We start from the raw sequence: 22,571 nt of genomic DNA, 5'->3' as shown, positions 1-22,571 counted from the left end.
CCCTTAAGTGGATGATCAGTGATGCCTGTATTGAAGCCATCAGACGAGCAGAACTTCATAGGAGAATCTGAGATCTCTAATTTTCTATCTGGTTAGGCTGGAGCTGCAACAAGCCTCTTGTAGCGTTTTTATATATTATATAGGGGTTGTCTGAGATAATTAAAAATCTTGGACAAGCCCTACAATGTTTTAAAATAGAATAACATGATATACTTACCCATCTCTCTAGCGCTGTTCTCTGTGGCGCTTGTCTGATACTCCCACCTCTGAGTAGACCACTGAGTGCAGTGATTGGCTGCAGTTGGTACGTCCCATGTAAACAGACAGTGTCGGGGGTACAAGACCAGCATCACAAAGAATGGCGCTAGAGAGACAGCTGAGATTTTGATGTTTTTAATTTTTAGACATTTTAGTTGTTGTCTGATTTTTTTTTATTATCTTAGACAACGACTTTAACTATTGAGCTACAACTGGATCAATGTCACTTGATAGTTAAACTCAGTAAGTAATGATACAAAAAGTCTAGGTGTAGCTCCAGCCTTATGTTTTAATACTTGCACAATTTTACTACTCCTATTTTAATGCTTAGAAAAATTCAGAGTCTCTGTTGAAAGAACATATGCCAATTTACCTTACTTTGTATTCTAATTTTCTCTGCTGTGTCGGGCAAAATGAGCCTTGTGCTTAGAAGTAAAAAAAAAAAAAAGCTGAAAAACAATCTAGATCTAAACACAAGATAATCACATTTCCAAAATAACATAGTAAAAAAACATTGAATGTGCAGCCCAAACAGAAAATATGCTGATCAGCAGTATAATGAAAGCTATTGCGGCACACACAACTGAATCTGCTATCAGCATAGTGGGTAAATGCAATGTGAATGAGGCCAAGTTCACACTTCAGTTATTTGGTCAGTTATTTTCCTTCAGTTTTTGTGAGCCAAAATCAGTAGTGAAGCCTACTCAGAGATCAGGTATGATGGAAAGATCTGCCTCTGTTCTGTGTTTTTGACCTGCACCTGGTTTTGGCTCACAATAACTAATGGAAATAACTGAAGTCTGAACTTGGCCTAAGCTGCTGATTCTTATATTAGGACTTACAGATGTCATAGAGAGAGTTTTGCCGCCATATTTCTTTTTCACCGCCATATAGATCCTTGTAATACAGGCCACAACTTCTCCCAGGCATAACAGCTGATCCCTAGTACTTTCAGAAGCAAGTCCCACAATGATCAGATGACCTCTGGCTTCATTACAAAAAGTGTCTGAATGAGATTAGACTGAGGTTATTACTTAATACTCAAGGTGGGTTTACATGGCTCCTTGGAGCAAGCGATTGTCGAGAAAGAAGCATTCCTTCCCAACAATTTTCGGCTCTTAAGCGATTGGCGATTTACATACAGCGATCACCTCCACTATTTGGGGGTGAACAATGGCTACTTCTATCGCTTGTCCCCATACAGATTTATTGTTTCTGGGCAGAAGAGTGCTGTTTAGACAGCACAATCTGCTGCCCAAAAACAATTATTTAGGTATCCGCATGAAAGATTGTTTCACCCAAAGGAACAAGGTAGTCTCATGTAAATTTCTTGACCTGACGAACATAGAAACATAGAATGTGTCGGCAGATAAGAACCATTTGGCCCATCTAGTCTGCCCAATATACTGAATACTATGGATAGCCCCTGGACCTATCTTATATGAAGGATGGCCTTATGCCTATCCCATGCATGCTTAATCTCTTTCACTGTATTTGCAGCTACCACTTCTGCAGGAAGGCTATTCCATGCATCCACTACTCTCTCAGTAAAGTAATACTTCCTGATATTACTTTTAAACCTTTGCCCCTCTAATTTAAAACTATGTCCTCTTGTAGCAGTTTTTCTTCTTTTAAATATTCTCTCCTCTTTTACCTTGTTGATTCCCTTTATGTATTTAAAAGTTTCTATCATATCCCCTCTGTCTCGTCTTTCTTCCAAGCTATACATGTTAAGGTCCTTTAATCTTTCCTGGTAAGTTTTTAGTAGCTCTTCTCTGAACTCTCTCCAAAGTATCAATATCCTTCTGGAGATATGGTCTCCAGTACTGAGCACAATACTCCAAATGAGGTCTCACCAGTGCTCTGTAGAGCGGCATGAGCACCTCCCTCTTTCTACTGGTAATGCCTCTCCCTATACACCTAAGCATTCTGCTAGCATTTCCTGGTGCTCTATGACATTGTCTGCCTACCTTTAAGTCTTCTGAAATAATGACCCCTAAATCTCTTTCCTCAGATACTGAGGTTCGGACTGTATCACTGATTTTATATTCTGCTCTTGGGTTTTTACGCCCCAGGTGCATTATCTTGCACTTATCAACGTAAAATTTTAGTTGGCAGATTTTTGACCATTCCTCTAGTTTTCCTAAATCCTTTTCCATTTGGTGTATCCCTCCAGGAACATCAACCCTGTTACAAATCTTTGGGTCATCCACAAAAAGACACATCTTACCATCGAGGCCTTCTGCAATTTTGCTGATAAAGATATTAATCAATATGGGTCCCAGAACAGATCCCTGAGGTACCCCACTGGTAACAAGACCATGGTCTGAATATACTCTATTGACTACAACCCTCTGTTGTCTGTCCTTCAGCCACTGGCTAATCCATTCAACAATATGGGAGTCCAAGCTCAAAGACTGCAATTTATTGATAACCCTTCTATGTGGGACAGTATCAAAAGCCTTACTAGATAAGCGATGTCTACTGCACCTTCGCCATCTACAAGGAGTGCAGAATTATTAGGCAAGTTGTATTTTTGAGGATTAATTTTATTATTGAACAACAACCATGTTCTCAATGAACCCAAAAAACTCATTAATATCAAAGCTGAATATTTTTGGAAGTAGTTTTTCGTTTGTTTTTCGTTTTAGCTATTTTAGGGGGATATCTGTGTGTGCAGGTGACTATTACTGTGCATAATTATTAGGCAACTTAACAAAAAACAAATATATACCCATTTCAATTATTTATTTTTACCAGTGAAACCAATATAACATCTCAACATTCACAAATATACATTTCTGACATTCAAAAACAAAACAAAAACAAATCAGTGACCAATATAGCCACCTTTCTTTGCAAGGACACTCAAAAGCCTGCCATCCATGGATTCTGTCAGTGTTTTGATCTGTTCACCATCAACATTGCGTGCAGCAGCATCCACAGCCTCCCAGACACTGTTCAGAGAGGTGTACTGTTTTCCCTCCTTGTAAATCTCACATTTGATGATGGACCACAGGTTCTCAATGGGGTTCAGATCAGGTGAACAAGGAGGCCATGTCATTAGATTTTCTTCTTTTATACCCTTTCTTGCCAGCCACACTGTGGAGTACTTGGACGCGTGTGATGGAGCATTGTCCTGCATGAAAATCATGTTTTTCTTGAAGGATGCAAACTTCTTCCTGTACCACTGCTTGAAGAAGGTGTCTTCCAGAAACTGGCAGTAGGACTGGGAGTTGAGCTTGACTCCATCCTCAACCCGAAAAGGCCCCACAAGCTCATCTTTGATGATACCAGCCCAAACCAGTACTCCACCTCCACCTTGCTGGCATCTGAGTCGGACTGGAGCTCTCTGCCCTTTACCAATCCAGCCATCTGGCCCATCCATCTGGCCCATCAAGACTCACTCTCATTTCATCAGTCCATAAAACCTTAGAAAAATCAGTCTTGAGATATTTCTTGGCCCAGTCTTGACGTTTCAGCTTGTGTGTCTTGTTCAGTGGTGGTCGTCTTTCAGCCTTTCTTACCTTGGCCATGTCTCTGAGTATTGCACACCTTGTGCTTTTGGGCACTCCAGTGATGTTGCAGCTCTGAAATATGGCCAAACTGGTGGCAAGTGGCATCTTGGCAGCTGCACGCTTGACTTTTCTCAGTTCATGGGCAGTTATTTTGCGCCTTGGTTTTTCCACACGCTTCTTGCGACCCTGTTGACTATTTTGAATGAAACGCTTGATTGTTCGATGATCACGCTTCAGAAGCTTTGCAATTTTATGAGTGCTGCATCCCTCTGCAAGATATCTCACTATTTTTGACTTTTCTGAGCCTGTCAAGTCCTTCTTTTGACCCATTTTGCCAAAGGAAAGGAAGTTGCCTAATAATTATGCACACCTGATATAGGGTGTTGATGTCATTAGACCACACCCCTTCTCATTACAGAGATGCACATCACCTAATATGCTTAATTGGTAGTAGGCTTTCGAGACTATACAGCTTGGAGTAAGACAACATGCATAAAGAGGATGATGTGGTCAAAATACTAATTTGCCTAAAAATTCTGCACTCCCTGTATTATTTTAGTCACCCAATCAAAAAAATCAATAAGATTAGTTTGACATGATCTCCCTGAAGTAAACCCATGCTGTTTGTCATCTTTCAATCCATGGATTTTAGATGTTCCACAATCCTCTCCTTAAGTATGGTTTCCATTAATTTCCCCACTATTGATGTCAGGCTTACTGGCCTGTAGTTGCCCGATTCCTCCCTAGTTCCTTTCTTGTGAATGGGCACAACATTTGATAATTTCCAATCTTTTGGGACGACTCCTGATACCAGTGATTGGTTAAATAAATCTGTTAATGGTTTTGCTAGTTCACTGCTAAGCTCTTTTAATAGCTTTGGGTATATTCCATCAGGCCCCTGTGACTTATTTGTATTAATTTTAGACAGGACCTCTTCCTCTCTCAAAAGATTCATTAGTCTTCCTCCCTAACTGAGGTCCTTTTGCCTCATTTTCCTTTGTAAAATCTGAACAGACGTATTCATTGAGGCAGTCAGCTAGTTCTTTATCTTCTTCCATATACCTTCTTTTTTTTGTTTTTAATTTGGTAATTCCTTGTTTTAGTTTCCTTTTTTCATTTATGTATCTGAAGAATGTCTTATCGCCTTTTTTTACTGACTGAGCTAATTTCTCTTCTGCCTGTGCTTTAGAAGCTCTTATAACTTGCTTGGCCTCTCTGTGCCTAATCTTATAAATTTCCCTGTCATCCTCTTTTTATTTTTTATAATTACTAAATGTTATCTTTTTTGTTTTTAATGATTTTGTCCACTTCTGCTGAGTACCACAGTGGTCTCTTCCTTTTTTTGCTTTTACTGACTAGCCTAATGCAATTATCTGTTGCCTTCAATAGTGCCACTTTTAAGTAGTCCCATTTCTCCTGGACTCCATTGAAACTGTTCCAATCTGATAGGGACTCGTATACCTCTAATCTAATTTTAGAAAAGTCAGTTTTTCTAAAATCTAAAACTTTTGTTTTTGTGTGGTGTGACTCAGTCACTGTACTCATAGTAAACCACACTGACTGGGGATCACTAGATCCCAAGCTTTCCCCTACAGTAATATCAGATACCAAATTCCCATTTGTGAATACTATAATGGCCTCCTTCCGGGTTGGCTCCTCAACTACTTGCTGTAGAGATAATCCCAGTAGGGAATTTAGAATATCAGTACTCCTGGCAGAACTAGATATTTTGGTTTTCCAGTTTACATCAGGAAGATTAAAGTCTCCCATGATAACTTCCCCTTTCAATGTCATTTTAGCTATTTCCTCAACCAGTAGATCATCAAATTCTTTGACTTGGCGAAGTGGTCTATATATCACACCTACACGGGTTACCTTATGATTATCAAGCTGCAATGTAACCCAAACTGACTCTAAATTGGTCTCGCTAATTTGTATTAAATTCGATTTTATGCTATCTTTCATATACAGGGCCACCCTTCCCCCTTTCTTGCCTTCCCTGTCTTTCCTATTTAGAGAGAACCCTGGTATTGTTATATCCCAGTCATTACTCCCATTGAACCATGTCTCAGTAACAGCGACTAAATCTATATTCTCAGATGCCATTATAGACTCAAGTTTATTGATCTTATTCCATGAACTCCGAGCATTTGTAGACAAGACTCTGAGATTGTCATTTGTTAACCTATGTGCTACCGGCATCTTCTGGCATTGTTCCGGGGGGCAGTCGGACTGCTGGATTATCACTCATTTGCCCCCCTTTCCTAGTTTAAATGCTCCTTAGCAAATACTTTGAACTGTTCACTGAGGACATTCGTTCCCTTGAGAGAAAGATGCAAACCATCTTTCTTGTACAGTTCTTTTCCATTCTAAGGAGAGCTAACATGAGACACAAAGCCAAACCCTTGGTTCAGACACCATTCACCAAGCCATACATTGAATTCCTTAATGCGCATCTTCCTGTCATGCTGAAGGTTATGCACAGGCAAAACTGCAGAGAATGAAACAGTCGATGCAACCTCCCGTATATCATTACCAAGTGTGTGAAAAGCTTCCTTCACCTTTGAAACCTCATTGCAAGCCAGATAATTTGTCCCAAGATGGATAATAACATCCACCTCCCTTTCCTGCTTTGCTTGCCTAACAATATTAAGGATATGTTGTCTGTCCCTGCTAGCAGTAGCACCAGGGAGACATCTCACAAAACCATTTTTTCTCAAACTTCACACCTCTTATGATAGAATCACCCACCAACAGCTGCTTACTATCAGTCCTCACCTTATCCTTTTTGTCTTTGGCTGCAGTCTTGCATACTTTAGACATAGGAGATGATTGTTCCTCACCCACTGTGCCTGAACCATCCTCCATGTTGCTCTTGCGCTCTGAAAGTGCTGCAAATGAAAATATGGAGATCTACAGGCTGTGGGACATGTCTTCTATCCACAACTCTAAGTCTACCAAAACCTGCAGTAACCCATCTTCCATTTCTAGGGGGCCTCTGTGGTAGTGGCATTGCAACGTTCTAAGCCTAAGTTTGTTAAACAGTTAATTTACAAATCTCAGATTTCAAAAATGCTATTTCCTGCTGCATTATGGAGAGCTGTCTACAGATCAGACAGCATCCAAACCTCCGAAGAGTGGAACCTGAAATAAAAGCACAACAAGTATCTCCAATGCACTTATAAATGCTGCACTTTGAAAGTCTGAAAATAATTGAAGCCCACAAAGCAGGAGAAGGCTATAAGAAGATAGCAAAGCTTTTTCAGGTTGCCATTTCCTCAGGTTGAAATGTAATTATGAAATTGCAGTTAACAGGAACAATGGAGGTCAAAAGAAAGTCTGGAAGACCAAGAAAAATTTCAGAGACAGCTGCTTGTAGGATCGTTAGAAAGGCAAATCATCTGCAAAAGACCTTCAGGAAGATTTAGCAGACTCTGGAGTTGTGGTACATTGTTCTACTGTTCAGCGATACCTGCACAAATATGGCCTTCATGGAAGGATCAGAAGTTTGCAAAAGAAAATTTAAACAAGTCTGATGCATTTTGGCAACAAGTCATGTGGATGAATGAGGTTAAAATAGAACTCTTTGGCCACAATGAGAACAGGTATGTTTGGATAAAAAATGGGCACATAATTTAATGCAAAGAACACCTCTCCAGCTATTAAGTTATGGGGTGGATCAATCGCGCTTTGGGGTTGTTTTGCAGGCAAAGCCACCAGGAACAATTCTCTGATAGAGGGAAGAATAGATTAAATGGAATTCCAGCAGATTCTGGAAGCAAACATAACATCAACTGTAAAAAAGCTAAAGTTGAAAAGAGAATGGCTTCTACAAATGGATTATGATTCTAAACACACCTCAAAACCCACAATAGACTACTTGAAAAAGCACAAGCTGAACATCACTGAAAATCTGTGGATAAACCTCAAAAGAGCAATGCAAGCAGGACAGCCTAGGAATCTCACAGAACTGGAAGACTTTTGCAAGGAAGAAAGGATGAAAATCCGTGAAACAAGAATTGAGAAAGACTCTTGGCAGGATACAAAACGCGATTACAAGCTGTGATACTTGCCAGAGGAGGTGCTACTAGTTACTAACAATGCAGGGTGCCCAAAGTTTTGCTTCAGGCCCTTTTCTTTTTTCATTACTTTCAAAATGTAAAATATGAAAATAAAAAAATGTCTTTGCTTAAAGTACAAAATGAATGTGTCATCTTTAACTGTATGCCATTTGGATATCATTTCATCTTCAACTTGTTTAACTGTTCACAGTAACAGTAATTTTGGGGGTTCCCAAACTTTTGCATGCCACTGTGTAGTGGGGACAAAAAAGGGGACAACAAGCTAACTACAGGCCCCTACAGAAACACTAGCTCTGCACTGGAGGCAGCAGGACGCTTCAATTGTCATGACATCACATGATCACGCTGGTAGTATCCGGTCCTGCTGGTTCCAGAGCGAAGCAAGTGTTTCCAGCATGCCTGTGGTGAGGTCAGTCAATTCCCCCATAGACTGCAAATGGACCTGGCACAGTGAATGCACGGTGCATCCTCTCCTCTGTCCGGCACACCCTGGTATTGGGTAGTTGGGGTGCCCTTAGTGGTAGTTGGGGTGCCCTTGATAGTGGGTAATGGCAGGGTGCCCTGCAAGAGGGTAGATGTAGGGGCTGATGGTGGAAGCAATAACCAGTCCTAGTTAAGGAATAACAAAGAACAGTCTCTTTACTGTGGATAAAAGCTGAAGGCAAGGAAGAAGATGGTTGATCTAAATTCAGTATTTTTTTTTTTTTTGTGGACTCTGTTTTAAAGAGCTTATAGTCTATTGTGTAATAATATATCTATCTGATATTGCAGTGTGATGGAACGGACCTCACCCCCAAGATCCAAGAACTGAAGTTTCAGTGTATTGTCTTCTTAAATATCCCAAGGTAAGCTGCGCTCTCATAGGGGTCTATTGTATAGAATCTGTGATAGATCCATTATACACAGTCTATTAATGTCACTGAACTGTTTTCCCGGCTTACAGGTACTGTGCTGGCACAATGCCCTGGGGAAACCCTGGTGACCATAGAGACTTTGAACCTCAGCGGCATGACGATGGTTATATCGAGGTCATTGGCTTTACTATGGCGTCTCTGGTAAGTAAATCGCCAGATATAAGAGCTGCCATTGACATCTGTCCTTACAGCTTTATGTACCAGGCATTAACAAGATACTTATACCAGCTGTACATATATAATAGTATACAAAAGATACCCAGGTTATACCAGCATGGTCCATATATCACTGTATACAAGAAGATGTATAACTTATACCAGCTGTACATATATAATTATATACTGAATATGTCCAGGTTATACCAGCGTGGATGATACCGTAATACTATATACAAGATGTATAACTTATACCAGCTGTACATATATAATTATATATAGGAGATACCCAGGTTATACCAGCATGGTCCATATCACTGTATACAAGAAGATGTATAACTTATACCAGCTGTACATATATAATTATATACTGAATATGTCCAGGTTATACCAGCATGGATGATACCGTAATACTATATACAAGAAGATGTCTAACTTATACCAGCTGTACATATATAATTGTACATGTATACAGAAGATACCCAGATTATACCAGCATGCTCCATACCACTATATACAAGAAAATGTATAACTTATACCAGCTGTACATATATAATTATATACTGAATATTTCCAGGTTATACCATCATGGTTCATACCGTATCACTATATACAAGAAGATGTCTAACTTATACCAGCTGTACATATATAATTGTACGTGTTTATAGAAGATACCCAGATTATACCAGCATGCTCCATACCACTATATACAAGAAGATGTATAACTTATACCAGCTGTACATATATAATTGTACGTGTTTATAGAAGATACCCAGATTATACCAGCATGCTCCATACCACTATATACAAGAAGATGTATAACTTATACCAGCTGTACATATATAATTATATACAGAAGATACCCAGGTTATACAGCATTGTCCATATCACTATATACAAGAAGATGTATAACTTTACCAGCTGTACATATATAATTATATACAGAAGATACCCAGGTTATACAGCATTGTCCATATCACTATATACAAGAAGATGTATAACTTATACCAGAAGTACATATATAATTATATACAGAACATACTCAGGTTATACCAGAATGCTCCATATACCCATATATAAAATGTATAACTTATACCACCTGTACATATATATATATTTATATTCCAGTAAAAATGCTCTGGTTATGCCTGGATGCTGAATATTACTATATGTGAGACATTTGCAGCGCCCACGGGTGAGCAACAATGGACTAGGTCCCCTTAAGTAGATGGTATTTGTGGAATACAGGTGTAGGCATGCCAGAGTGGTGTAGAGGGTAACCTATAATGCCCCCTTAGGTGTGGCTGTGCACGTGTCACGGTGCTCCTTCCTGGATATCCTGGAACCCCAATCGTAGCCATCCGCAGTTGTGCAAATAAAGGGTGATTAGTTGAGGGATTTGTAAAAATGATTGAGTCCAAACTTTTATTGAAGTTGAAACAGCTTTACTTGAATAAACTTGCATCAAAGAACAATCTTCCAACTTTATCTTGGTTAACATCAAGCTTTGGCATAAGTTCTGGCAGGCAAACACATTCGGCTCTGCAACATCTGTCGCTTTCTCTAGCTCTGCTGTGCTAGCTGGATTAAATAGAAACTTTTTCTCTCTGCTGAACTTAGCTTTCTGCAGTCTGACTCTGTCTTTATCTTAATCTGTATCTTTATCTTTATTTCTCTTTCTCTTTATCCAGGGAACCTATTTTCCTGGCTTCTGAGGCTCTTTACTCTTTATCTTGTTCCAGCAGAGCTGATAGTGTTCCACTGGCCTTGCCAAGGCCCGTCCAACAGGGACGAGGGCTTTCAGCACACCCTCCCTTGGTAGGGGGTACTCTCAACTGCTCTGTACTAACTAAACTCCTCCCTCTCTAGAGAGGGCTAGAATGGATAGAAGGTTCCATTCTAGGAAAACTAGCTCTGCCATTGCCGCCGCCATCTGATGGTAAACCAGGTACATTACATGTTAACAGCTGCAAAATCAGAAATGCAAATACACATTATGCAGGACCTGACAATAAATACACATGATGACACAGAATCAACCGTAGGAGATAGCGGAGTGTATAAAAGGTGGCAATGCCACTCTGGGTCATTACACATTGGTTTGACAAGACAGTAACTGTTGATTATGTTACCATTGGTGATAAGTGACTTTTGTGTTTCAGGCTGCCCTGCAGGTAGGTGGCCACGGAGAGAGGCTTCACCAGTGCAGGGAAGTGACTCTATTGACGTACAAGGCCATCCCCATGCAGGTAGATGGTGAACCCTGCCGCCTTGCCCCTTCCCTCATTCGTATATCCTTAAGGAACCAAGCAAATATGGTACAGAAGAGCAAGAGGAGAACATCAATGCCCTTACTTAATGAGTGAGTCACAGCGCCCCCAGTGGTAACTGTGATAAGATTTTCATATTTGCAGGTTATTCCTGAATTATTGATTTCATTATTATTATCAGATGTGACTTACTGTATAGCAACTAATGAGACATTACCATTTCTTACTGCCCACTAACCTTAATGAAACACTCTGGGTGAAACAATTTACCCTGTATTATACCTAACACAGATATTTCAGTTTTAAAGAGTCTTCTTAGCAAAGTTCTGATTGAGTGCTGTAAAGGAGAGTCTGTCTTCAGTATTTCACTGAGTGCTGAAGACGCCTGCGTGTGACAAGTCAGATAGGCAGTCATAGTTAGGCCACATGTCCGTAGTCAGGGACTGGGGTAGTGACAAGAGCCGGTTGGGGCCTCTGGGTGTTACACACGGGTATCTTCAGCTCTTGGTAAACTGCTGAAGACTGAAGACAGACTCTGTTAGAGCTATACTGAGAAGACTCTTTGCATCCTATTTTCTTACATTACAAAAATATTTTACATCCCTATCCCTACACAATATGAAAAATAAACTGAAACAAAAGTACACCTTAACACCAAAGACTGAGTCCTTGAGCTGCTATCAGCGCTACCCAGAGTGTTTCCTTAAATGTTCTGCTAGTTACTGTCGCTCATTGGATTTCATTGGGTCCCATGACATTTTTTGTAGGAGTACCTTAATATTTTTAATGCATTTCTAAGTAGCACCACAGCACAGAGTATTTAAGCTTAGCACATGTCCATGCCCAAATAGTTCCTACTTTTTCCTTGATAACTGCTGGTGTTTGGTTGGTGCTGTGAGTTATCTTAGGTTGAGTTCACATCGTTCAGCCTTTCCGTTCTCGCCTACGGACCCCATAGACTATAATGGGGTCCTTTAGGTCTCTGCTCAGAAGATGATTTTGGAAAGGAGACAAAAGCATAACTTTTGTCTCCGCTCCAAAATCATCTTCTGAGCGTAAACCTAACGGACCCCATTATAGTCTATGGGGTCCGTAGGCTCCGTTCTACTCAGTTTTGTGCCGAATCCGTCCTTTCCATTCTCCTGCTCCTATAACGGAGCAGAACAGGAAGGCTGAACGCTGATGTGAACACAGCCTTAGGGGTATATCTGTAGGGGGGCCATAGAGGTTAGGACTTAGGGGTCCTAAGTCCTCTCTGCCATGTAAGAAGACACCTGTATTATATCTGGCACATGGTAAGTGTGCACGGGGGATGTGGAGTCTGGGCATAGGGTTTTGCATTGGGGCACACAAGCTCCAAGTTACACCTCAGAGTTTCATAAAGTAGTGTAGGGTGCCCCGGGACAGGTGGGTTTCTCACATTAGTGTGTCACCATCTGAAGGTAAGACCCATATTTTTCTTTTGTTCAATAATAAATGTTCACTATTCCCACCTTATGTGGCCCAATTCTTGCCCTATGGGTATGAGGTCACAGAATCGGGATGTGTGTGGCCCACAGCTTGTGTTTTTTTCATATTTTCCTTTACAAATGCCCTGCTATGATCTAGGTAGTAGCCATGTTGCCTGAATCTGCCTGGTTAGACAACGTTAGGAAAGCAGGGTATTTAGCCTGGCCATTCAGGGTGCTAGAAAAGTAAGAGCCTAGATGGGAGCCATTACAGTCTTGTTAGAGCTTGTGACGACAAGTCCACCTAGTTCTAAAGCAGTAGGGAAGAATGGCATTCCTTACTAGGTGTAGGGAAGAATGGCATTCCTTACTAGGTGTAGGGAAGAATGGCATTCCTTACTAGGTGTAGGGAAGAATGGCATTCCTTACTAGGTGTAGGGAAGAATGGCATTCATTACTAGGTGTAGGGAAGAATGGCATTCATTACTAGGTGTAGGGAAGAATGGCATTCATTACTAGGTGTAGGGAAGAATGGCATTCCTTACTAGGTGTAGGGAAGAATGACATTCATTACTAGGTGTAGAGAAGAATGGCATTCATTACTAGGTGTAGGGAAGAATGGCATTCATTACTAGGTGTAGGGAAGAATGGCATTCCTTACTAGGTGTAGGGAAGAATGGCATTCATTACTAGGTGTAGGGAAGAATGGCATTCCTTACTAGGTGTAGGGAAGAATGGCATTCCTTACTAGGTGTATGGAAGAATGGCATTCCTTACTCGGTGTAGGGAAGAATGGCATTCCTTACTAGGTGTAGGGAAGAATGGCATTCATTACTAGGTGTAGGGAAGAATGGCATTCATTACTAGGTGTAGGGAAGAATGGCATTCATTACTAGGTGTAGGGAAGAATGGCATTCATTACTAGGTGTAGGGAAGAATGGCATTCATTACTAGGTGTAGGGAAGAATGGCATTCATTACTAGGTGTAGGGAAGAATGGCATCCATTACTAGGTGTAGGGAAGAATGGCATTCCTTACTAGGTGTAGGGAAGAATGGCATTTATTACTAGGTGTAGGGAAGAATGGCATTAATTACTAGGTGTAGGGAAGAATGGCATTCCTTACTAGGTGTAGGGAAGAATGGCATTCCTTACTCGGTGTAGGGAAGAATGGCATTCCTTACTCGGTGTAGGGAAGAATGGCATTCCTTACTAGGTGTAGGGAATAATGGCATTCATTACTAGGTGTAGGGAAGAATGGCATTCATTACTAGGTGTAGGGAAGAATGGCATTCCTTACTAGGTGTAGGGAAGAATGGCATTCATTACTAGGTGTAGGGAAGAATGGCATTCCTTACTAGGTGTAGGGAAGAATGGCATTCATTACTAGGTGTAGGGAAGAATGGCATTTATTACTAGGTGTAGGGAAGAATGGCATTCATTACTAGGTGTAGGGAAGAATGGCATTCCTTACTAGGTGTAGGGAAGAATGGCATTCCTTACTAGGTGTAGGGAAGAATGGCATTCATTACTAGTTGTAGGGAAGAATGGCATTCCTTACTAGGTGTAGGGAAGAATGGCATTCATTACTAGGTGTAGGGAAGAATGGCATTCATTACTAGGTGTAGGGAAGAATGGCATTCCTTACTAGGTGTAGGGAAGAATGGCATTCATTACTAGGCATAGGGAAGAATGGCATTCATTACTAGGCGTAGGGAAGAATGGCATTCCTTACTAGGCGTAGGGAAGAATGGCATTCCTTACTAGGCGTAGGGAAGAATGGCATTCCTTACTAGGTGTAGGGAAGAATGGCATTCCTTACTAGGTGTAGGGAAGAATGGCATTCCTTACTAGGTGTAGGGAAGAATGGCATTCCTTACTAGGTGTAGGGAAGAATGGCATTCCTTACTAGGTGTAGGGAAGAATGGCATTCCTTACTAGGTGTAGGGAAGAATGGCATTCCTTACTAGGTGTAGGGAAGAATGGCATTCCTTACTAGGTGTAGGGAAGAATGGCATTCCTTACTAGGTGTAGGGAAGAATGGCATTCATTACTAGGTGTAGGGAAGAATGGCATTCATTACTAGGTGTAGGGAAGAATGGCATTCCTTACTAGGTGTAGGGAAGAATGGCATTCATTACTAGGCGTAGGGAAGAATGGCATTCATTACTAGGCGTAGGGAAGAATGGCATTCCTTACTAGGCGTAGGGAAGAATGGCATTCCTTACTAGGCGTAGGGAAGAATGGCATTCCTTACTAGGTGTAGGGAAGAATGGCATTCCTTACTAGGTGTAGGGAAGAATGGCATTCCTTACTAGGTGTAGGGAAGAATGGCATTCCTTACTAGGTGTAGGGAAGAATGGCATTCCTTACTAGGTGTAGGGAAGAATGGCATTCATTACTAGGTGTAGGGAAGAATGGCATTCATTACTAGGTGTAGGGAAGAATGGCATTCCTTACTAGGCGTAGGGAAGAATGGCATTCATTACTAGGCGTAGGGAAGAATGGCATTCATTACTAGGCGTAGGGAAGAATGGCATTCCTTACTAGGCGTAGGGAAGAATGGCATTCCTTACTAGGCGTAGGGAAGAATGGCATTCCTTACTAGGTGTAGGGAAGAATGGCATTCCTTACTAGGTGTAGGGAAGAATGGCATTCCTTACTAGGTGTAGGGAAGAATGGCATTCCTTACTAGGTGTAGGGAAGAATGGCATTCCTTACTAGGTGTAGGGAAGAATGGCATTCCTTACTAGGTGTAGGGAAGAATGGCATTCCTTACTAGGTGTAGGGAAGAATGGCATTCCTTACTAGGTGTAGGGAAGAATGGCATTCCTTACTAGGTGTAGGGAAGAATGGCATTCCTTACTAGGTGTAGGGAAGAATGGCATTCCTTACTAGGTGTAGGGAAGAATGGCATTCATTACTAGGTGTAGGGAAGAATGGCATTCATTACTAGGTGTAGGGAAGAATGGCATTCCTTACTAGGTGTAGGGAAGAATGGCATTCATTACTAGGCGTAGGGAAGAATGGCATTCATTACTAGGCGTAGGGAAGAATGGCATTCCTTACTAGGCGTAGGGAAGAATGGCATTCCTTACTAGGCGTAGGGAAGAATGGCATTCCTTACTAGGTGTAGGGAAGAATGGCATTCCTTACTAGGTGTAGGGAAGAATGGCATTCCTTACTAGGTGTAGGGAAGAATGGCATTCCTTACTAGGTGTAGGGAAGAATGGCATTCCTTACTAGGTGTAGGGAAGAATGGCATTCCTTACTAGGTGTAGGGAAGAATGGCATTCCTTACTAGGTGTAGGGAAGAATGGCATTCCTTACTAGGTGTAGGGAAGAATGGCATTCCTTACTAGGTGTAGGGAAGAATGGCATTCCTTACTAGGTGTAGGGAAGAATGGCATTCCTTACTAGGTGTAGGGAAGCTGAATGAGAACTAGTAGAGGCTTTCCTAGTGTCCTGAACGGCACGCCAGCCTAGTTATGCAGTAGTAGGGAAGCAGAGGACGTGTCATGGCATTTGTAGGTATGTTTGCCATTCAGCGAGCCAGGATATTTGGGTGACATGACTCCTACTGTTACAACTTTTAGGGTATTCTGAACGGCACATTTGGCTGGATATGGAACAAGCGATACATGACTACATTGGTGTAGCAGCATTCATGTTTGTCACCCAGCTTTCCCAGAAATAGATATAACTAAGAAAAGTAGCTATAGTTACTGGGGATATATTTAAAGGGACAGGCTCTGTAACCTCCTCTTGCACTTTGTGGTCCCATCAGTCCCGGCTGTCCTGTAGAACGATGCATGGGTCTCACGTCATCAGTTGTGTAACACACTCCTTTTGTTCCTGTTAAACTGTTGTGTGTCTGTCTCTCGTTTTCTCTCCTCTTCTCTCTCTCATGCCCTCTCACCTCTGGCTTGCACTCTGTTTTTGTGCTGGCTTTGTGCTGTCTGCCACAGTGTCCATAAAGTGCCCACCGCTGACCACCGACGCGTCTCTGCTCCCCCAGACTCCTTCACTGTGTAAGTATGTCATGCTGCTGGTCATAGTGACTGGCACCTCTCCCTCCTCCCTCTCATAGCTTCTCTGCTCATCCGATAGCTGCAGCTGCCCACTACTAATGACTCACTTGTTTTGTTGCTTATGCCCAGCATCAGTTCCATCATTCCGGTGCCCCCACAAGGTCCTTCGCTCCCCCTGTGTTCTTATACTGTGTATGACGTGCATGAAATGAGATTGCACTTATTAAATGCAATACGCTCAGTCCAAATCATCATCCGTCTCTGAGCCGGCACCTTGTCAGGAGCGAGCAGCAAATCTGCATCTAGTAGACAATCCGTTTATAATTACATGGCGCTTGTCGTATGTACTGCACGTGCAATGGAGTTCTTAAAGGGGCCTATTCATTGTATCATGAAAAGTTCTGCAAGTTTCTAATATACTATGGTTCTAAATATTGATTGTTTTCAAGATGTCTTCTTGATGTCAGTGAATGGAAACCTTTTTTATGTCCAGAGGCTGAACATATTTTCTTAGAACTTTGCATTGTTTCACTATTTAACTTTGTCAATAGGATGTGTTCCCACAGAGCTCTGAATAAAAATGCAGCTTCTGTCCGAAACGCGTAAGCGGTCCCTTTGCCGATTCTGTGTCACTGCTACTATGTTTTAACTATGCTGGAATAAAGCTACGGCCAGTTTGCTCTTATTCGGGTGCTGGGTTGACTTCCTTTTTGTTTGATGGGTTCCCACACGGTTTGATGCTGACAGCACTGGTTGAAGTGCAAAGCATGGAGGAACACACCCATTTTAAAGTGAACTGACGATGCGTAGTCGTAAGTTTTTTCTTCCATTTCAGGGGGTTCTGCCTTGTTATTTCATGACAAATACAGGTAAAACAGACTGGTCAGGAAAGCTGTAACAAGCCATGCATCTGTTACTTAAAGCTGATCAAGACAGTTTTTCATCCTTTGGATGTAAAAAAATACAATTCCATTCACTGACTGAAAGCAGAACTCTTTAATATAGTTAAGAGTTATCTGTATCATCACTCACAGGATAAGCCCTGTGAAATAAGGAGTGGGCTTACCTCAGCTCAGCCCCCCCAACAGCTGTATGGGTCCTTGGGAGCTTTTGTATTGTACTGTATGTACAGAAGATTTACCTGTAAGCAGTGAAATCATGCCACGCTTTGTCTCTCCTCAGCCCACATTCAGTGCCCGACCGGCTACGTATCCGAGTCAACCGAATCCGCCTACAGGTGTACGAGGGGCTGCATTTCGACAAGGACAAACTGCGGGAAGCCTGTGAGTTTGGGGTCAAATATAAAAAAATGATATATATATATAAATATATATATATGTACTGTGCAAAAGTTTTAAGGTTACTTTCACACTTGCGTTTTGGGTTTCCGTTTGTGAGATCCGTTCAGGGCTCTCAGAAGCGGTCCAAAACGGGTCAGTTTTGTCCTAATGCCTTCTGAATGGAAAAGCATCAGTTTGCCTCCGTTCAGTCACCATTCAGCTCTGGAGGCGGACACCAAAATGCTGCCTGCAGCGGTTTGCTGTCCGTCCTAGGATGCGGAGCGAGATGGATCCGTCCTGCCCCACAATGTAAGTCAATGGGGACGCATCCGTTTTCTCTGACACAATAGAAAACTGATCCGTCCCCCATTGACTTTCAATGGAGTTCATGACGGATCCGTCTTGGCTATATAATACATAATACAACTGGATCCGTTCGTGACGGATGCATGCGGTTGTATTATTGTAATGGAAGCGTTTTTGCAGATGCAAAAAACACTAGTGTGAAAGTAGCCTAAGAATACTTTCAAAAATAGAAGTGTTAATAGTTTATTTTATCAATTAAGTAAAGTGAACCAACAAAATACAAATCTAAGGCTACTTTCACACTAGCGTTCGGGTTTCCGTTCGTGAGCTCCGTTTGAAGGAGCTCACGAGCGGACCCGAACGCAGCCGTCCAGCCCTGATGCAGTCTGAATGGAGGCGGATCCGCTCAGACTGCATCAGTCTGGCGGCGTTCAGCCTCCGCTCCGCTCGCCTCCGCACGGACAGGCGGACAGCTGAACGCTGCTTGCAGCGTTCGGGTGTCCGCCTGGCCGTGCGGAGGCGTGCGGATCCGTGCGGATCCGTCCAGACTTTCAATGAAAGTCAATGGGGACGGATCCGTTTGAAGATGCCACAATGTGGCTCAATCTTCAAGCGGATCCGTCCCCCATTGACTTTACATTGAAAGTCTGGACGGATCCGTACTAGGCTATTTTCACACTTAGCTGTTCTATGCTAAAAATAATGCAGACGGATCCGTACTGAACGGAGCCTCCGTCTGCATTATTATGGGCGGATCCGTTCAGAACGGATCCGCCCGAACGCTAGTGTGAAAGTAGCCTAAATCAGATCAATATTTGGTGTGACCGACCTTTGCCTTCAAAACAGGATCAATTCTTCTAAGTACAGAGAGAATTTGGCAGGGAGGTTGTTACAGATGTCTTGGAGAACTAACCACAGATCTTCTGTCGATGTAGGCTTGCTCAAATCCTGTCTCTTCATGTAATGAATCGAGGTAGGGAGAAAAAAGAGAGGGTTAATCCTGTAGTCCAAAAATAGGAGATATAGGATGAACACACAGGGCGCCAGAGGTAGAGGACACAGTGTGGACTGCCGTATTTTCCTACTACTCTACGTACGAACCAGGCGAGGGAGGTGGTTGTATTGGGTGTCTTGAGCTTTATCCCTCTACACCCCTCCCTGGTGAAGTGAGTTTTGGTGTCAATCACCTTCTATTCTATATATTTTTTATACTAGCTGCTCCTTGTGACCCAGAGGGGCTTTTTATTAATATATATAACAGCTTTTATACTTTTTTTCCCTTATTTGGGGATATTTTACACTGTAGCATCTACTACATGTTATTAGCGGTAGGCGCCATTTGGTGATTTTTTCTCTTCATGTAATCCCAGACAGGCTTGATGATGTTGTGATCAGGGCCATTGCATCACTTCAAGGACTTCTTGTTCTTCTTTACACTGAAGACAGTTCTTAATGACATTGGCTGTATGTTTGGGGTTGTTGTCCTGCTGCAGAATAAATTTGGAGCCAATGAGACGGCTCCCTGATGGTATTGCATGAACAATAATTTTTCTAGCATTGAGAATACCATTAATCCTGACAAATCCCAACTCCATTTGCTGAAAACTTGGTGCAGCAGATGAAAGACACATTATGCTTACTTCCCTTCAAGATTGGAAGACGTCCAACAGTGCCATCAGCCCAGAACTTCAGCAACGATAAGGATTAAAAATGGAGATAAAAAAGAGTGCTGCTGCTATAAAAACTGGTTTATTTGAAAAACCACAAAACAATAAAAGCTAAGTGCATGAGGAGATGAAAAACAGGCTACCAACACGCATTGTCTGGAGACATGCTCGGGGATGCATATCCCCTTCTGGTGAGCCTCTGTATTCCTTGTGTGGATACTGTTACTTAGTTGAGTTTCTCACAGGGTAGTACCCTTGTATCTTCTTTTATATCAGCTCAGAACTGACAAATCAGTGGGTCCCAGGTACACCCGCAATGAGCAGGACACTGGTACAGTGGGTCAGCTATGCAGTGGGTCAGTATATAAGTGTAATAGTTTGTGACGCCAATTGCAGCTTGCGCAGGTACTGTAGCAGGGCCCTTTAAGATGTTATAACTCACGTACCAAGTGAGGAATGCCAGAGCGGGATAATGTCTCTGTATAGTGTCAACGGTGTTTCCTACCTTGGTACGGCTGGACTCCTGGATCCTGGCTCACTTTCAAAAAAATGAGTGTTGTTAATAGGAGTAATTGAGGATCTTTGATAGCAGTAAATGAGATCCAAACAGGTAATATGATCCAACTTGTCTTTACTGAATGGCAGCTTTAAATCCATATAAGTTACAGCAATAGTCTTGGGTCCCAGCAGGTATAGGCAATGTATAGCAGGGATCAGTATCTCTTCTGCAATTTTACTATGTGCCTTTAGAATCTGGCAGGTATTTATCTTCTGCTCTGTCTGTCTTCTGCTTGTAATGGGCCTGACTAGCTAAGGAGGAATTTGGCTTCTCCTGGTCTCTGGATATGTACTCACAGCTTGGCTCACAGGGAATTCTTCTTCCTGGAGGCTGGAGGTGGTTGCTTTTCTTGTCAACCAGCTGAGGCTGATGGCTCAGGCTGGGAAGAGTGATCTTGGCCTCAGCCGAGGCTGGATCCTAGGTTGGGATCCCTGTTTCTGGGAGCTCCTACCAACACAGCCTTCCCCAAGCAGGAGGGCTGGTACACTAACTAGAACTTTCTTTCCTCCCCATGAGGCAGGAAGTGGGAACATTCCACACCTCCTCAAAGAGGGGGGAGCTAGATTGGAATGTACTATTCCAGTCTAGATATGCTAAACTGAACTAAACACATTGCTGCCACCTGCTGGTGAACATGAAAATACAGCAAATTTATGAAACAGGCATAGAAAGTATATATACAGGGAAATGCAATGTTAGTAGGGCTGCAACGATTAATCGATGTAATCGATTATATTCGATAACTGGATTCGTTGTCGACGAATCCAGTTATCGAATAATCGCCGATTCGTTGCTATGCGGGCGGGCGGGCGGTCGCTGCATCTTTATTTTACCTTTTTACAATGACGCTCCTGTAACAGCCAGGCAGAGCGGACGGCGGCGTAACGTCACTCACTCACGTGACGCGCCTGCTCCGCCTCCTTCATTCATGAGGTGGGCGGAGCAGGTGCGTCACGTGAGTGAGTGACGTTGCGCCGCCGTCCGCTCTGCCTGGCTGTTACAGGAGCGTCATTGTAAAAAGGTAAAATAAAGATGCAGTGATTAGTCCGACTTATAAGCATCGGGGCCGGGGCTGTTATGGGGAGGGGGGAGGATCTGTCTATGGCACTGCTATGGGGAGGGGGGTCTGTGTATATCACTGCTATGGGGAGGGGGGAGGATCTGTCTATGGCACTGCTATGGGGAGGGGGGTCTGTGTATAGCACTGCTATGGGGAGGGGGGGTCTGTGCACTGTTATGGGGAAAGGGATCTGTGCACTGTTATGCCCATAACAGTGCACATATCCCCCTCTCCATAACAGCGCCACCCACAGATCCCCCTCTCCATAACTGCGCCGCCCACAGATCCCCCTCTCCATAACTGCGCCGCCCACAGATCCCCCTCTCCATAACTGCGCCGTCCACAGATCCCCCATAATAGTGTCGCCCACAGATCCCCCATAAGTGTCGCCCACAGATCCCCCATAAGTGTCGCCCACAGATCCCCCATAAGTGTCGCCCACAGATCCCCCATAAGTGTCGCCCACAGATCCCCCATAAGTGTCGCCCACAGATCCCCCATAAGTGTCGCCCACAGATCCCCCATAAGTGTCGCCCACAGATCCCCCATAAGTGTCGCCCACAGATCCCCCATAAGTGTCGCCCACAGATCCCCCATAAGTGTCGCCCACAGATCCCCCATAATAGTGTCGCCCACAGATCCCCCATAATAGTGTCGCCCACAGATCCCCCATAATAGTGTCGCCCACAAATCCCCCATAATAGTGTCGCCCACAGATCCCCCATAATAGTGTCGCCCACAGATCCCCCATAATAGTGTCGCCCACAGATCCCCCATAATAATGTCGCCCACAGATACCCATAATAGTGTCGCCCACAGATCCCCCATAATAGTGTCGCCCACAGATCCCCCATAATAGTGTCGCCCACAGATCCCCCATAATAGTGTCGCCCACAGATCCCCCATAATAGTGTCGCCCACAGATCCCCCATAATAGTGTCGCCCACAGATCCCCCATAATAGTGTCGCCCACAGATCCCCCATAATAGTGTCGCCCACAGATCCCCCATAATAGTGTCGCCC

The 22,571-nt window shown here is 42.9% G+C and overlaps 1 protein-coding gene across 5 annotated transcripts in view; it reads left to right on the top strand.

Moving 5' to 3' along the window:
* The window catches only part of DGKI (diacylglycerol kinase iota), a 249,688-nt gene that overhangs the window by 100,921 nt on the left and 126,196 nt on the right, over positions 1–22,571 (top strand). For 4 of the 5 annotated variants that reach the window (XM_044281241.1, XM_044281240.1, XM_044281239.1 and 1 more), the window contains exons 18-21: positions 8,630–8,703; positions 8,802–8,913; positions 11,091–11,290; positions 17,859–17,959. In XM_044281241.1, coding sequence (XP_044137176.1) covers positions 8,630–8,703; positions 8,802–8,913; positions 11,091–11,290; positions 17,859–17,959 — 487 coding nt within the window. Of the gene's footprint in view, positions 1–8,629; positions 8,704–8,801; positions 8,914–11,090; positions 11,291–16,613; positions 16,677–17,858; positions 17,960–22,571 lie in introns of all 5 variants that reach the window. The other variant, XM_044281242.1, reaches the window with a different exon arrangement.

This window comes from Bufo gargarizans, chromosome 2 (genome assembly GCF_014858855.1).
Source record: "Bufo gargarizans isolate SCDJY-AF-19 chromosome 2, ASM1485885v1, whole genome shotgun sequence".
In the NCBI taxonomy this organism is placed as follows: Eukaryota; Metazoa; Chordata; class Amphibia; order Anura; family Bufonidae; genus Bufo; species Bufo gargarizans.
This window is presented reverse-complemented; position numbering and strand designations above follow the sequence as displayed.